This window comes from Callospermophilus lateralis, chromosome 9 (assembly GCF_048772815.1).
Source record: "Callospermophilus lateralis isolate mCalLat2 chromosome 9, mCalLat2.hap1, whole genome shotgun sequence".
Taxonomy (NCBI): Eukaryota; Metazoa; Chordata; class Mammalia; order Rodentia; family Sciuridae; genus Callospermophilus; species Callospermophilus lateralis.
In genome coordinates this window covers 33,341,662-33,360,163 of record NC_135313.1, presented here as the reverse complement: position 1 = coordinate 33,360,163, position 18,502 = coordinate 33,341,662, and the positions used below count along the sequence as shown (strand labels likewise).

Here is an 18,502-nt window from a genome sequence, read left to right as displayed (position 1 = left end):
AAAGTTAAAAGAATTTACAACTAGAAAGCCTGCACTACATAACATCCTCAGCAAAAGATTCCAAGAGGAGAAAATGAAAAACAATGATGAAAATCAGCAGATGGAGGGATTACACTAAAGGAAAATCTAATCAGAGGAGAAACCAAGTCATATTAAATACCAAAAATAAACAAAAATGGCTGGGAATACAAATCATGTCTCAATAATAACCCTGAATGTTAATGGCTTAAACTCACCAATCAAAAGACATACACTAGCAAATTGGATCAAAAAAAAAAAAAAGACCCAACAATATGCTGCCTTCAAGAGACTCATCTCATAGGAAAATACATCCACAGACTGAAGGTGAAAGGTTGGGAAAATCATACCACTCACATGGTCTGCGGCAGCAAGCAGGGGTTTCCATCCTCATATCAAATAAAGTAGACTTCAAACTAAAGTCAATCAAAAAGGATAAAGAAGGACACTACATACTGCTCAAGGGAACCATACACCAACAAGACTTAACAATTATAAATATATATACCCCAAACAATGGAGCATTTACACTCATCACACTCATCTTCTCAAGTTCAAGAGTCAAACAGATCATAACTCAATAAATTTGGGTGACTTTAACACACCTCTTTCATCACTAGGTAGATCTTCCAAATAAAAGCTGAACAAAGAAACTATAGAACTCAATAATATACACAATCAATAATTTGGACTTAACTGACATATATAGAATATTTCATCCTTCAACAAGCAAATACACTTTCTTCTCAGCAGCACTTGGATCCTTCTCTAAAATAGACCATATACTATGCCACAAAGCAAATCATAGAAAATGTAAAAAAGTAGAGATACTACCCTGAATTATATCAGATAATAATGGAATGAAATTAGAAATCAATGATAAAATAAGAAATAAAATCCACTCCAAAACCTAGAAACTAAATAATATGCTACTGAATGAAGGATGGGTTGCAGAAAACATCAAGGAGGAGATTAAAAATTTTTAGAGGTGAATGAGAATACTGATACAATATATCGAAATCTCTCGGAAACTATGAAAGTAGTTCTAAGAGGAAAGTTCATTGCATGGAGTTCATTCCTTAAAAGAAGAAAAAGTCAACAAATAAATGATAGTACATCTCAAAGCCCTAGAAAAAAGAAGAACAAATCAACACCAAAAGCAGTAGAAGACAGGAAGTAATTAAAATCAGAGCTGAAATCAATAAAATTGAAACAAAAGAAACAATTGAAAAAAATTGACAGAACAAAAAGTTAGTTCTTCAAAAAAATAAATAAAATTGACAGACTCTTAGCCATGCTAATAAAGAGAAGGAGAGAGAAAACTCAAATTACTAACATACATGATGAAAAAGGAAGACACTACAGAAATACAGAAGATAATTATAAATTATTTTGAAAACTTGTACTCCCAATAAAATATAAAATATTGAAGGCATTGACAAATTTATAGAATCATATAATTTGCCCAAATTGAATCAGGATTCAATATACACAATTTAAACAGATCAATTTCAAGTGATGTCATCAAAATCTACCAACCAAAAAAAGCCCAGGACCGGGATGCATACACAGCTGAGTTCTACAAGGCCTTTAAAGAAAAACTAATTCTAATACTCTTCAAATTATTTCAGGAAATAGAAAAAGAGAGAGAACTTCCAAACTCATTCTAGGAGGTCAATATGTCACTGATTCCAAAACCAGGCAAAGACACATCAAAAAAAGAGACCAATATCTCTAATGAATATAAATGCAAAAATTCTCAATAAAATTCTGGCAAATCAATTACAAAAATATATGAAAAAGATCATGCACTACGATCAAGTGGGATTCATCCCAGGGATGCAAGGTTGGTTCAACATACGAAAATCAATAAGTGTAATTCATCACATCAATAGACTTAAAGATAAGAATCATATGATCATATCAATAGACGCAGCAAAAGCATCTGAGAAAATACAGCACCCCTTCATGTTTAAAACACTAGAAAAATTAGGGAAAACAGAAACATATCTCAACATCATAAAGGCTATGCTAAGCCCCAGGCCAACATCATTCTAAATGAATAAAATTAAAGGCATTCCCTCTAAAAACTGAAACAATCAGGGATACCCTCTTTCACCACTTCTTTTAACATAGTTCTTGAAACACTGGCCAGAGCAATTAGACAGGCAAAAGAAATTAAAGAGATACACATAGGAAAAGAAGAACTCAAATTAGCACTATTTTCTGATGATATAATTCTATACCTAGAAGACTCTAAAGTTCCACCAGGAAATTTCTAAGACTAGTAAATGAGTTCAGCAAAGTAGCAGAATATAAAATCAATATCCATAAATCAAAAGCATTTCTCTGTGTTAGTGACAAATCCTCAGAAAGGAAAATGAGAAAACTACCCCATTTATAATAGCCTCAAAAAAAAAAAAAACTTAGGAATCAACTTAACAAAAGAGGTGAAAAATCTCTATAATGAAAATTATAGAACCCTAAAGAAAGAAGTCAAAGAAGACCTTAGAAATGGAAAGATCTATCTTGCTTTTGGATAGGCAGAATTAATATTATCAAAATGACCATCCTTTGAAAAGCACTATAAAGATTTAATGCAATTCCAATCAAAATCCCAATTACATTCCTCATAGAAATAGAAAATGCAATCAAGAAATTCATCTGGAAAAATAAGAGACCCAGAATAACCAAAACAATCCTTAGCAGGAGAGTGAAGTGGGCGGCATCACTGAAAAATATTATAAATCAAATGAACTTAACAGACATCTATAGACTATTTCATCCAACAGCAGCTGAACATACTTTCCTCTCAGAGAATCATGGAACCTTCTTAAAATCAGACCATATTTTAGGCCACAAAGTAACTCTCTAAAAGTTAAAAAAAAAATGATATAATTCCTTACATCTTATCAGATCATAACAGAATGAAATCAACACACACACACACACACACACACACACACAAAAAAAAAAAAAAACCCTGTAAAAACTGTATAAACAGATGGAGATTGAAAAATTTACTTCTGAATGATCAATGTGTGATAAGAAATCAGGGGAGAAATTTCAAAAATCCAATGGGATGTCAGAACCTCTAGAGCACTAGGAAAGCAGTTCAAAGAGGAAATGTTATAGCTATGAATATCTACAAAGGAAAATCAGAACAAATAAACAACCTAATGATGCATCTAAAGGCCCCTGAAAAGGAACAATAAACCAATTCCAAAACCAGCAAAATGAAGGATATAATTAAAATCAGAACCAAAATTAATGAAATTGAGAATTAAAAAAAATACAAAGAATCAATGAAACAAAGAGTTGACTCTTTCAAAAAGTAAACAACATTGATAAGCTATAGGCAAACTAACCAAAAGAAAAAGAGACAAGACCCAAATTTAAAAATTAGAAATGAAAAAAGGAGAAATCACCACAAATATCATAGAAATCCAGTGGATCATTAAGAACTATTCTGAAAACTTAATACTCTAATAAACTGGAAAACCTACAAGAAATGGAAACATTTCTAGACAAAAATTACCAGCAAAATTGAATTGAGAAGACATAAAAAACCTAAACAGACCAACAAATAGTAATGAGATAGAAGAAAAAAAAAAAAAGTCTAATAAATAAAAACCCTGAATTCTACCAGATCTGTGATGAAGAATTAATGCCAATGCTCCATAAAATAGAGTCCATTCTATGTAGCTAGTATCACACTCATACCAAAACCAGATAAGGAAACATCAGGAAAGAAAACTAGAGAACAATATTCCTGATGAACTTAGGTGCAGAAATACTTCATAAAATATTAGCAAATCATATTCAACAGCATATTAAGAAGACTGTACCATCATGACCAATTTGGTTTTATCCCAGAGATGAAAGAATGGTTTAACATGCAAATCAATAAGTGTAGTTCATCACACAAACAGAATTAAGGACAAAAAACACTTGGTCATCTCAATAGATTCAGAAAAAAACATGACAAAATTCAGCACCCATTCATAATAAGAACACTGAAGAAACTAGGGAACTTAGCTCAACATCATAAAGGAGATTTTATACACACACACACACACACCAAGCCAACATCATAGTAAATCAGGAAAAACTAAAAGCATTTCCTTTAAAATCCAGAAAAAGACAAGGATGTCAACTCTCACTATTCCTATTTAATACTAGAAATTCTAGTCAGAGCAATTAGGCAAGAAAAGAAAATAAAAAGAATAAAAATAGGAAAGGGCTGGGATATAGCTCAGTTGGCAGAGTGCTTGCCTTGCATGCACAAGGGCCTGGGTTCAATCCCTAGCATCACACACACACACAGGAAAAATTTAAAAAAAAAGGAAAGGAAGAAGTCAAATTATCAGTGCTTACAAATATGGTCCTATATTGAGAATATTAAAAAAATTAAAACTCCAACAAAAGACTGCTAGATCAAATAAACAAATTCAACAAAGTACCTGATTACAAAAGTAATATAAAAAAATCTCTTTTATACCAACAATGAATATGCTGTGAAAGTAATCAGGAAAACAATCCTATTCACAATAGCCTCAAAAAATTATCTAGGAATAAATCTAACAAAGGAGATGAAAGACTCAGTAAAGAAAACTATAGAACATTGAAGGAAGAAATTGTAGAAGACACATTGTAGAAGACACACAAAGATGAAAAGACCTCCCATACTCATGAACAGGCAGAATTAAAATGTTAATGTAGCCATACTACCAAAGCAATATAGAGATTCAATGCAATCCCCATCAAAATATCAATAACATTCTTCACATAACTAGAAAACAGTTCTAATATTCATTTATAAAAATAAAAGATCCAGAATAGTTTAAGCAATTCTAAGCCAAAAAAGTAATGCTGGTGGCATCACAATATCTGACTTCAAATTATACTAAAGAGTTATAGTAACAAAAACTGCATGTCACTGACATAAAAACAGACACATAGACCAAAAAAAGGTTCAGAATAGGAGACACTAGACAAATCCACACAGATAGAGTCATCTGATCCTTGATAAAGGCACCAAAAGCACACTGCAGAAGACAGCCTTTTAAACAAATGGAGCTGGGAAAAGTGGTTATCCATACGTAGAACAATGAGACTACAACTTTTCTCTCACCTTGCCCCAACATCAACTAAATACATATTAAAGACCTAGGAATCAGAAAAGAAACTATGCAATTGCTAGGAAAAAAAAAATATATATATGGTCAATACTTTAGCATATAGACACAGGCAACAGCTTTTTCAACAGGACTACTAATGCTCCTGAAATAATACCAAGAGTTATTAATAAATGGAATGGCATCAAATTTAAAAAGTTTCTGCACAGCAAAGGAAACAATTAAGAATGTGAAGAGAAAACCTACATAATGGAGAAATTTTTGCTAGCTGTTCTTCTTATAGAGGATTAGTATCTAGACTATATAAAGGCCAAAACTCAACACCAAATAAAAATAATAATGCACTTAATAAGTGGGCAAATGAATTAAAAGACACTCCTTAAAAGAAGATACAGAAATGAACAACAATGATATGTGAGTTTCTCAACATCATTAGCAATTAGGGGAATACAAATCAAAACTACTCTGAGATTTCTTCTCACAGCAGTTAAAATGGAAGCCATCAAAAAGACAAACAATACTAAATGCTGGAGAGGATGTAGAGAAAAGGGAACACTTTTACACTGTTGGTGAGATTATAAATTTAAAAAAAAAAAATACAACCCCTATGGAAATCAATATGGAGGTTCCTCTAAAAACTAGGAATGGAACCACATAAGACCCAACTATCCCACTTATCAGTATTCATCATAAAGAATTAAAGTTATCATACTACAGTGATACATGCATGCCATTCATGCAGCACAACTCACAATAGCCAAACCATGGAACCAGTTCTTTACCTTCTTGGTCACAACAAATGCCTTGAAAAATAAATGGCACCAAATTATGGGCTCAACATCTCTGGGCTTGCTTTCTGTATGGAATCTTGGATCTGCAACCCCTCACTACCTCTACAACTCATTGATTTGGAGGGAGGAAGGTACTGGGATTTAACTCAGGAGTGCTTTGTCACTGAGCTACATCCCTAACACGTTTTATTTTTTTTTATTTTAAGACAGGGTCTTGTTAAGTTGCTTAGGGTCTTACTAAATTTCAAAGACTCTCTTTGAACCTGTAATCTTCCTGTCTCAACCTCCCAAGTCTCTGGGATTGCGGATTTGCACCACCACACCTGGCCCTCATTGAGGCTTTCTAACAAAATTGAAAAATATATTTTATCTAGCTTCTTTAAATATCATGACTTGGTTGTCTTTCCTCCTCCTAATTCCAGTTCTGTCACTAGGAGTAAGAGTAAAGCAGAAAAAGATTAATCATCACAGGAACTAAAGACCAGCTACAAATCATTTCAGTCTTGATCTTAATTGCATTAAAGTGATCTGGGAATTTCCTGTACTCTTTGCCTAACTGGCTATCAGATGCAAATAAATACTTTCTCTGTAATAATATGTAGTTAAGAGCCTCAAATTAGTTCTAAAAATTTTCAAATACAGTACCTGTATCCAGTAGCACAACTATGCATACAAGAATGTAAAATCTGCCAGGAGCAGTGGCACATACCTATAATCTCAGAGGCTCAAGAGGCTGAGGCAGGAGGATTGTAAGTACAAGGCCAGCCTCAGCAACTTGGCAAGGTTCTAAGCAACTTAGCAAGAACCTATGTCAAAATAAAAATAACCAAAAAAAAAAGGCTGGGGATGTGTCTCAGTGATTAAGCAGCATTGGGTGCCAAAAATAAAAAACAAAAAGACTGAAAACTAATATAAAAACCAACATTTGGAACATATTTATAAGAGATTCAGATAATGGAGTCATTAAATCTTAACATTAAAACAGCAATAATTCCTGTACTTTGAGTGCTCTCCCCCTACCCAAATTAATATGTTGAAGCCCTAATCCCCTATGTAATGACATTTGGGAGGTAATTTCTGAGAGAAATTAGTGTCCATATAAGAAGAGACATAAGACAAATCATATTCCCCCCCCCCTTTCCACTCTGTGATGGTACAGCAAGAAGTTGATTTGCAAATGAGGAACAGGGCCCTCAGCAGGAATCAAATCAGTCAGCACCTTGATTCTGGACTTCCTAACTTCCAGGACTATGAAAAATAAGTGTATAAAGTTTTAGCCACCTCCTCTCTGGTATTTTTTTTTAATAGTGGTCTGAGCTGACCAACACAACTAATATGTTTAAGGTATTAGAAGACAAGGCTAGGGGTTTGGGAAGATAAATAGAAAGTATACAAATACATGGACATTCCATAAAAAGAAAGTAACTGAAATAAAGAATTCAACTGGTTTAACAGCAGGTTAGAAACAAAGAAGAACCACTGAACTAGAATGTAAATCAGAAGAAGATATCTAGACTGAAGCATAGAGAAAAAAAAGGATAAGAAATACACAAAAGAACAAAAGGCTACAGAAAACATTTTTGATTTAAGACAGTAAGAAATAATAAGCTTTCTTCCTTTTTCAACTCTTTTCTTGCTATAAACTGACTTTTTTGTTGTTGTTGTTTTTAAACAAAACATCTGGATTGGATAATCCATGAACCCATGAAATAACACAGTCAATGTGGCTGGACCTATACCAAGCCCATGTCTCAAAGGAAGAAGTTAACCTATGACATAAATAATAAATAAATGAAAACTTTTGTGTTTTTTACCTTTCCCGGGGTTGTTGCTCAAGTTTTTCAAGCCGCACAACAGGTGTCTGGTTTGTCTCCTTCGAAGTAGTTGGAGTCCCAACAGTAACATTCAGGTCTGGGGATAAAAATGCTGGATATTCTACTGGTCGTGGTGTAATAACATTTCTGAAAAATGGTAATAAAGTTAAATATTGATATATATCAAAGTGCACTTCTAAAACCAGTGGTAGCTATTACTTCTGAAACCTTCTGTCTTTCATTCAGCTTGCCTATCTACCTTAAGTCATCAGAGTATAGAGTTAAGAAAAAAGAAAATAATCAGGAATTATTGCTGAGAAAAGTGCTAACTTCACTCTGCTTTCTACTAAGATCATGAGCAGCAAGGGGGAAAAGAGAGACCTGAAGAAAGAAAAATAGAAAATATTTGAGCCCAGACCTCTCTCCCAATATTTACAGCTGAATCTGTCTCCCAAGTATCTCAATCTTTAAATCTATTAATTCTATGGAATATATGGTGTGTCAGACACTGTGTTCATATGACTCCATATAAAATATTACCTCAGTTTTCATAGTAAATGCATATAATGAGATGAAAATCATTAGATCCTATTTTACATATAAAAAGCTAGGTTTTGGGGCTGGGGATGTGGCTTAAGCGGTAACACGCTCGCCTGGCATGCGTGCCGCCCGGGTTTGATCCTCAGCACCACATACAAACAAAGATGTTGTGTCCGCCGAAAACTAAAAAAAAAATAAAATACTTAAAAAATTCTCTCTCTCTTTAAAAAAAAAAAAAGCTAGGTTTAAAGAGGTTAAGCAACTACTCCCAAAGTCTTGTAGCTGAGAAATGACAAAGCAAACATCTGAACACAGCTTCTTTGACAATAAAACTCATGTTCTTAAACTGTATTATGCATAGTGGTAAGCACCTTAAACTCAGTATGTCTAAAACAGAGCTCACCATTTTCCCCCTTCTTTAAATATATTATTGCCTCAGAATTCTCTGGTTCAGGAAATAATAGCACCACATCAATCACCTACAAGTGCAGTAATTCCTTTGTTTGCTTGCTGATGCAGAGGAATGAGGAGCCCAAAATGGCTAGATAGCAGTATTCACATCCAGTTCTGTGGAAGTCATTATGTCTACTTGTCCCCTTAGAACTAAGACTTCTAGGTCAGTGGAGAATAAGGTTACATGAAACAGAGCAAGAATTTTGCTAGAGGATCCCTATGGGTAACACTGAGTAGCATAACTTCCATTTCCACATCTTTATGCATGAACCCATGCATGAATCTTGACTATGGGAGAAAAAATATATATATCAGTCACTGATTCAGAGCACAAACAACCTTCTAAAGAACCTTGCCCCAGACTTAAAAGTGTCACCCAGCTGGTAGTGTAACTGAATCTTCAAAAGGCTATTCCATTGTTAATCCAGATGCTTCAGTATGGCAGGGAACATGATAAGACCAACAAATTTAATGATCATGGAAACAAAGCTGCATTTTGTTTGCTATGAAGTGAGTTCCTTGATTAGAACAATGCTGTGTGGAATACCATGATCATGGAAAAGGCATCTTTTAAGTTCATAAACTGTAGTTTTGTCAGAAGCACTGCATGTAGGGAAGAAAAATATGTAACTAGTGTAAGATTGGGCCCGGTCACATAATATCATTTCCATTTGATGATGAAGTATCACTGTACACTGACAACTTTATGGCTTAGTGGGTCAGACAACCAAGTTAATGACAGCAGCTCAGTTTGCATGGTAACTTGGTAGCCTATGATTAAACATTCAGTCTCTACTAAGTCCAGTGTCAGACTGGAACTCTTTCTGAAAAGTAGAGTAGCTATTTGCAGGTGGTGACAGGGCTTTGTTCCAAAATTCTAAGGGTCTGTTCCATGATTCATCCATAGGGGCTTGCTAAAATCTCCAAACATACTGTCTCCATCTGTCACTGACATGTATTATGCCACTAGATCTGTTGTATCATATGGGTCCAAGTGGCAGAGCAACTGGCAAAGCAGCTTGCAACTGTTGCAGAGCCTTCTCTTGTTCTGGGTTCCATGCGAAACTACCAGCTTTGGGGGTCACTCAGTAAATAGGCCATACTAATACACCCAAATGAGGAACAGGGTACCTTCAAATTCAAATTAGCCCACTAGGTATTGTGTCTCTTTTTTGGTTGTAGGAGGGACCAAATGCAACAATCTCCTTAGAAGGAATATCTCAACATGCCCAATTCACTGGCCCTTAGAAATTCCACTGAGGTAGAAAGCTCCTGAATTTCTGCATATTTATTTCCTACTCTGATGTGAAAATGTCTTATTGATAAACCTAGGATAGTTGCTACTTCTTATTCACTAGTCCAATCAGCAAAATTTTACCAATGCAATAGGCCAGTATGAGATTTTACAGAAGGAAAACGTGATCAAGATCCTGGGAAACTAAATTATGACCTAGGGCTGAGAGCTGATATACCTCTGAGGCAGGAGAAGGAAAGTATAGCGCTCTTCTTGCCGGCTAAATGCAAACTGATTCTTAGTCTTTATTAGCAAGTAAGGAAGAAGAAGCATTGACTGGATCTATAGCTATATACCAGATACCACCAGATGGGTTAATTTACTCCAAAACTGGTGCCACAGCTGCAACTGGACTCATCACCTAGTTAATATCACAATAATCCTCTGTCAGTCTCTAAGCCATATGTCTCTGCACAGACCAAATATTCAATAAATAAAGGATCAATTACCTAGGTAACTTGCCCAAAGTCATATAGCTAGTACTGGAACCCAACTAGTCTGGCTCTAGTGCCTGAATTTTTTTTTTTTTATACTGGGGATTGAACCTAGGGGTGCTTAAGCACAAAGCCACATCCTTGCCCTTTTTTCATATTTTATTTATATATGGGTTTCACTTAGTTACTTAGGGCCTTGCTTCGTTGCTGAGGCAGTCTTTGAACTCATGATCCTCTTGCCTCAAACTTTCAAGCTGCTAGGATTACAGGCATACATCATCCAGTGTAGATCCTGCTTTTTTTGTTTTTTGGTACTGGGAATTGAACTCAGAGCCACTCAACCACTGAGCCACATCCCTAGCCCTATTTTGTATTCTATTTAGAGAAGAGACAAGTCTCACTGAGTTGCTTAGTGCCTCGCTAAGTTGCTGAGGCTGGCTTTGAACTCATAATCCTCCTGTCTCAGCCTTCTGAGCCACTAGGATTACACAGGCACCACCACACCTGATCCTGAATTCTTAATCACTATACCTTGCCTATGCCTACTCCTCTCTCTCACATTATTCCCCTCCTTGCTCCTGTGCTGCTCTTAGCTACTCACAGCTAACTACTCATTATCCACTCACAACTAGCTACTGCAATACAGCATAGCCTTATATATGTGCCCATTTGGAGAATGTGTTCCCACACCCCTCTGAAATCAGCTCAATGTATCTTTTTTTTTTTTTTCAAAATCTTACCTCAAACATTTCCTTTTTTGTAGCCTTACTTGATAATACTGTCTTCCCCAACTCCTCAGAGAATTAAAAGCGTATTAACTGTCCCATGGTTCTTTATGTTTAGCTCTGGAAGGGGTCTAGAAGGGTTCTTATCCTATCTGCATTATAATGCTAGTTATTATTAATTTTTTTTGCATATTATCTTTTCATTAAACCATGAGATTGAGGTCAGCAACCAGATCTCATTTATCTTTGTAGTTTCAGTGCCTGGGGGATATAGCAGACATTCAGTAAATTCTTACTTAATCAATACAATAAACAGAGGTGAAAATGTCAATATATAAAGGAAACAATACAACAACTTTATTATTTTCACAAATCACAATACCAAATAGGTGATGTATATTTTTAATACCCAGTATTGGTGTGACTAGGGAAAATAGGCATTTAGAAAACAATTTTGCATTCTATATTGAGTTCCCTCAATACCATTTCAGATTTTTTTTCCACTTCCTATTCTTTAAAGATTAAATCTCTTTCTTGGGTGCTCATTTTTCTTCAATTTATTTTTATTGTTGAAATTTCAAGATAGATTAGCATATTATATTTTAAATTACTTTTATTTTGCTCTTGATGGTTTTTACCATGTCTTTTTACTGTTGATTTGGAAGTAACAATTGGAGTGTTGTGGAGGTGGAAGTAACATTACTATTACTGCAGAACAGAAAACTGACAACTACCTGACACCCTGATCTTAAAAGTCCCTGACCTCTATTCCCAGAAAGGAGTCTCTCACTGGACAACTTTCTCATTAAGCCTCTCCTGCTCCTCCTTCAGGCATGAAGGAAGCTCTTTTTCTCTCTTTCTTGACTCCACATCTTCTCACCTCCTTTCTCCAAGACTACACCCAGAAATTCATATGTTTTCCCACCTTATTAAGCAAAACAAGTCAGTATTTTCCTTACCTTGGATTCTAGCCCATCCTGGTCATGTCCTCAAGACTTTTTAAGATAACTAAATTGCTCTGTCAAATTTTACTAAAATTGTACATGATCTGACCATATTAACGAGACTTAAAACACTTACGTTAGGGGATCTGTTCTTTCTGGAGGTGGTGCAATATTCATAAACATAGATGGTTCAACAATTTTTTGAAGAGGTTTTAACTGAAGAAAAATATAATTATATTTTAACACTATTTAGTTACAACTTATCCTATTATTATTAACCCCTCATGACGATGAGAGAGTACTTAAGTGACAATATAAGAAGAAAAGGCATGAAGAAAGGAATGAACTTTGGGGGGTATTAAACATTTACAAGCTTTTTTATAACTTTAATCTTATTCAATTCATTTAATAAATCAATGAGGTAGGTAGTAACTGCCTATTTTACAGATGATACCAGAGATCAGTAACTTGTTTAAAATTAAACAATAAGCATGAGAGCCAGGATGTGAACATAGCCTTTTCTCTCCTTGAGTATGGTATTATTTTTACTGTATCATGATAGATAAGGATAACTAAATAGTTCATAGGCATAAAATCAGCTGAATTTTTATGATACAACCCATTCTTTTCTATATGTATATCTCTGTTCCTTGTTTTAGTAAATTCCACATATATAAAACAATACCTGCTCAGTTTTATATGAAAACTATCTATCTCCTTAAGCATTGCTGTGTTTACATGATATGCTTTTATCTGGACTCAAAACCTACTTCTGAAATTCATGCTCATAAACTATGACTATCATCAAAAGGTCTGAACAATTAAGGGTTCCTAGATAGCCTAACTTATAAGAAAACAGAAAGAAAAACAAAATAGAAAAGAAAACCTGTTCCTTGAAGCTTTCACCTGTATACTATTTACTTCTTCAAAATACATTAAAGATAATTGTGATATACCATAGGCAAAATTTTAAAATATATAGATTTCTCAGTTAACATTGCAATATGCTTAGTCAATAAGGCTGATGTTCCCACTTTCAATTACTAATTTTAAAACACTCAACACTTTAAAAAATATTGAAATACAGGGATCATTTCCCCTATTTAATAGTAGCACTAATGTGACTGGATTTTTAAATGTCCCAAAATGGTGATAATACTCAAAGATATCAAGAGTTCTTTTAAACAGTGGGTAAGAGTATATATTAGTATAACTTTTCTAGAACAAATTCTTAACAAGGCCATTGTTTTGAACAATAATTTTCTTTCTAAGGAATCTAGCCTAAGGATGTAACGAAAAGAATACAGGTTAGTACACAAATATTCATATATGGTAGTGAATTTGAACAGGCAAGAAGCTATCTTCTCTCAGTATATTACTCTCTTGATGAACTGAAAAAGTTCAAACAACAACAGAAACAATCATGGTTGTTTTTTCAATTGAAAACAACCATGGAGGAAAAATCAAAGTAGAAAACATTATCTGAATAACATTATTTTAATAACTCCATTTTTAATATTTTTAAGTGTAAAATCCACACTCATTTCTTGAATACTTAAAATACGTTCATTTTCAATTTTAATTACATAAACGTGTTGTAGGTATAACACAAAAGCAAGTTTTGTAATAAAGATTCTGTTATGAAAGATACATTTTAAAATGTATAAGGAAATAATGACAAAGTCTCTTGCTTTTAGGCAGAAGAAAAGTCTATACACCTTAAGGGCAGAAAGTAGAGCAGCATTCTTTCAAAAACATTTATTTTGGTACCAGGGTTTGAACCCAAAGGCATTTACTTACTAAACCATATTCCCCAGGACTTTTTTATTTTTTATTTAGACACAGGGTCTCACTAAGTTGCTTAGAGCCTCTCTGTAAGTTGCTAAGGCTGGCAGCAAAACTGAGATCCTCCCGTCTCAATCCTCCCAAGCTGCTGGGATTACAGGCATGAACCACCATACCCAGCAAAATACTAATTTTGAAGAATTTAACAAACTGGAAAAAAAACAGAGGCTCAAAAGAAAATGATTTGAATGAAGAGCCAAAATAGAATCTAAGTTTTTAAAAGAGGGGAACTAACCTGATGTGAAAATCCATAACCAAAATTTCCATAGGAGAACATAAATTCCACCTCCAACCTGCAGATAAACTAAAAATGGCAACTGTATTTTATTGTTTGATCAGAATGGTATTTCACTAGAAAGGCGATAGCAAGTGATAGTTTTACTTCACAAATGTATAAGTTATAAAAGCCCAAGTATGAATCTCCAGATTTTAAGAAATAAATATTTACACAAGGAGTACCTATAGAAAACCTATTCATTTCCTGAAATGTTAAAATCTTTCATGTTAGAGTTAAATATTTTTGTATGATTAAAGTATGGAAAATATCAACTCAAAATTGTTAATAGGCAAAGACACTGGCATAAATACATGTTCATATACATATATGTACATTGTTTACTCACACTCCTCACACCTCCACTCCCAATTTCAGATAAAATTTTGATTTATATAAGTGATCTCACCCCTGTGAATCCCAGGTTGCTTATGTGTGAAATGAAGAAGGATGTCAAAGGAGATAACCTTGTGTTCCTTGCCCCTGTTTTGGCCTTGAGACAGAAGTCTCTTGGAATAGAAGAGCAAATAACCAAGTTAATGAATTTTAAGAACTTAATTACAAATAAAGCACTGAGAATATCTCTTCAGAAACTCCCCAAGGAGAAACATAATCCTCCCTCAGTGCAGCGGGGGTTGTTCCTGAGGCTCTGTGGTCCAAGAAGCAGTCAGAGCCATTCTATTCTCTCACATGAGGATTTCTAATTTTCTCCTTCACAACTTAACAGTAAGAGAGCAGCTTTTAAAAGGGGCAGGGGAGGTGTAAGAATTTTGTGAGCAAATATTTGTACTTTATATTTAATTACATTTTTACTAATTTTACACATAAGTAACTGTTAGTTAAATGTAATTTACTAATTCAAGTAACTGTTAGGGTAATAAAAAAACAAAAGATGTAGAATACAAACAATATCTGAATAAAGTTCTATAAACTGCTAAGAGAATATTCCATGCACACAAAACTTAGAAAGTTTTAGTAAAGTTCTTACTGTATTTTTATTCAATAACTGTAATTCTTCAGTAAAGCACCCTTTCTAGAAAAAAATAAAATAAAATTCTTCAATGTAGAATTACTCATCTATGTTTTCCCATATATTATCTAAAACATATTATAGCAAGAAAGAATCAGGTAATGATTTTTCAAATGCACATATGAAGCTAACAGCTAAAATACAAATAAAATGAATGTTCAAAAGAAGAAAAGAATTCTGAGTAGAAGTAATAGAAATGTTAATATTTGCATTTATATTTTAGACAAAAATGTTTTTGCTAGTTAATAGTTCCCCATTTTGCAAATCTTAGAGCAACTGCTATGCCTGTATTCTTTGTGAGGGGGGGTTCCTTATACATAAATCTACATGATGATCTGATTCTTGACAGGACTGAATACCTTGCTTGTCCCCCCAGAACTGCTGTGCTCTTGTAAACCAGATAAATCTTGGTATGTTGGTCACTATCTGTACTCATCTCTAATGTCCTGAATTAGACCACTATTATGAATGAGCCATGTCATTAACAGACCAAACAAATTTATGTCTTTCCAAAATAAATGCATAAACTACATCACGGTGGTGATTTTCCTGGGCAAGGCTCATCACAAGTGACCAGGTGATGTGATCAGGTGCTACAGGGTTCAGTCTAAGGGTGTTCCTTCTTTTGTGAGTCTTAAGTGAGGGATTGCTTCATTCACTGGTCTAGTATGTTCAATAAGCTCAGGGGCCTGGTTTTTCCATATGAGTTTGATATATTCATGCTTCCCTGTGCTTCTGGTTAATTTGATAAGTTCACAGGTGGTCATTTGTATTAGCATGGTTAATTTATTTATCCATTTGTACCATACTATTGTATGAGGCAGATGGTGGTTTTTTACTTGTACAAACAAGGTGTAGAATCATTCTACCTAAGTACTTAACCTCAGAATGGAATAGCTTATGGTAAACTACTGCTTTATAAAATGGAGAACAAAATTAGGCACAGTCTGAGAACTATTGGTCTATACATCATGGAAAGACCCAGAACAGGGTTCAGTCTTCTCTCCACATCCACCCAAACCATGTTTCCCTTTTCTCCCAGAATCTTCTGCTACTTCCATGGTTAACAAACCTACATTTAACTGCCTCACTAAACATATCTTCTACCTTTCTGCTTTACCTAAGATCCGGCTCACTATGGAAGATACAATGCTTTTCTTATAGACTGCTCAAGTGAAGGTACTTTTTCTCCAAAAGCCCTCCAGGTCAAGAGGTATACTTCACATAACCCTCAATTGCTTTCAAATTGTATTATTACAAAGGAGTATAAAAATTTTTCTTCTTTTAAGTCTCATGCTTTTTGGTGATTCTATTGTTTTTCAGATATTTGTGTCACTAATTCTTATTAGATAAAAACAAAAGGAGTCTATTAGGTATAAAGAATCACAACAAGAAGTGCCAACTGGACAATGTGGAATCAAGGTGAAAACAAAAATATTTTTATACATACCTGAATTACTTCATAAAGATGTACCTCAGCATTCCCTAATAAGACAGGATAAACTTCTGTCTTGCTATGTTGCATTAGTTCTAAGGAAATATTATTCCGTGTATCATCTTGACGTCGGGGAACCTCAATATCAAAATATAAAAAAAAAACCATAAGATTTTCAGTCTTAAATCCAGATATTATTTCCAAATAAACCTGAATGTGAAACTCTCAACCCTTTGATGTCTGAAGTACAATACTATAAATTATATTATGTGCATAACTAATTATAACTAATCAGGACCTTGTTTATATCTGTTAATATTGATCTGTTTAAATCATCCATTGCCAACAATCCTTTCTTTTAATGCTACACAAACTTTCACTCTGAACTACTGAAACTACATTATCAAAGGTAATCCCATCAATATCTAATATGAAATCCAAATAATCCAGGTAATTCAAATTAAGGTTACCCACATATTCAAAATTAAAGAATATCTAATTTTTTCTGGCTCTATTCTTTAACATTTTGCCTCATTTCTTTTTTTTTTTTAATCCTAAAGTGTTAGGGATCAAACCTAAGGTACAGCAAATGGTCTACCACTGAGCTATATCTCTGGCCCTTGTTTTTTAACTCATATCATTAAAATTGAATGTGAAACTCTCAACCCTGTGATGTCTGAAGTACAATACCATTATTATATAATGTTTACATTTTATATACAATTTTGCTAATTAGAAACAAATCACATGCTTCCCCATTCCCGAGATCCTAGTTCCTTCTATAAAGTTTCTTCCCATGGTTGATACCACACAGTTGGTATGAAACTTCTGAAAGTTATGTTTGTAACTGTTTTCCCCTGAGAAATGAGAAAAAGGAAATGAGGCCCCATAATGCAGTGCAGTGATTAAGAGAGAGAGCAGCAGGCTCAGTTTTTCAGCAATGTGGATATAGATTATTAGAACCAGTTTGTTTACAACTATCAATGCTGAATAAAAATTTAAAAGTTATCTTCTTAAAAGCATGAAAGTGTAAATAAAATGGTAAGAAGTAATTACATAAACTCCAAGTATTAGTAAACATTCAGAGAGGTAAACTTGATTCTTAAGTTGTATTTTCCCATAGGGTATTTCTCAATTAGTTAACCTAAAATTGCAGTTTTTAAGATCTTGAAAGGTACAGAAAAAAGAAGACAACAAGTGGGGCATTTAGGCATTTAACAAAGGTTTCCTGTTCAACCCTTCTTCCATAATACTAGGAACTCAAAGAGCTGTGGCTTCAGTGAATGGGGAACCATTCTCCCATCCCATTTATAGAGGCTGCAAGGAAAGTTGCACTATACAGAAGAAGGGGAGGCAAGGAGTTCCTAATAAGTAATAAGCAAAAATCTGTTTGGTGAACTGTAGCCTAAATTCACATCCACTTAATGGCATAAAAACTCTTGAACCTGACATTTAAAATGGATGGTAAATTTTATATTATGTATATTCTGCCACAAAATTAAAAAATTAAAATAGGACAACTGAATTATTTCATTCATTCATTCAATTATTTATTTATTGGTAATAGGGATTGAATCCAGGGACATTTAACTACTGAATCACATCCATAGACCATTTGTTTTGTTTTTGAGACAGGATCTTGCTAAGTTGCTTAGGACCTCACTAAGCACTAAGTTGCTGAGGCTGTCTTTGAACTTGCAATCATCCTGCCTCACTCAGCCTCCAGAGTCACCGGGATTACAGGCATGCACTACCATGTCTGGCATA

At 34.2% G+C, this 18,502-nt stretch overlaps 1 protein-coding gene across 1 annotated transcript in view; it reads right to left on the bottom strand.

Annotated features, from left to right (window-relative positions):
* The window catches only part of Catspert (catsper channel auxiliary subunit tau), a 165,073-nt gene that overhangs the window by 82,479 nt on the left and 64,092 nt on the right, over positions 1–18,502 (bottom strand). The window contains 5 exon segments of the mRNA XM_076866836.1: positions 7,762–7,908; positions 12,288–12,367; positions 14,232–14,300; positions 15,259–15,303; positions 16,751–16,873. Coding sequence (XP_076722951.1) covers positions 7,762–7,908; positions 12,288–12,367; positions 14,232–14,300; positions 15,259–15,303; positions 16,751–16,873 — 464 coding nt within the window.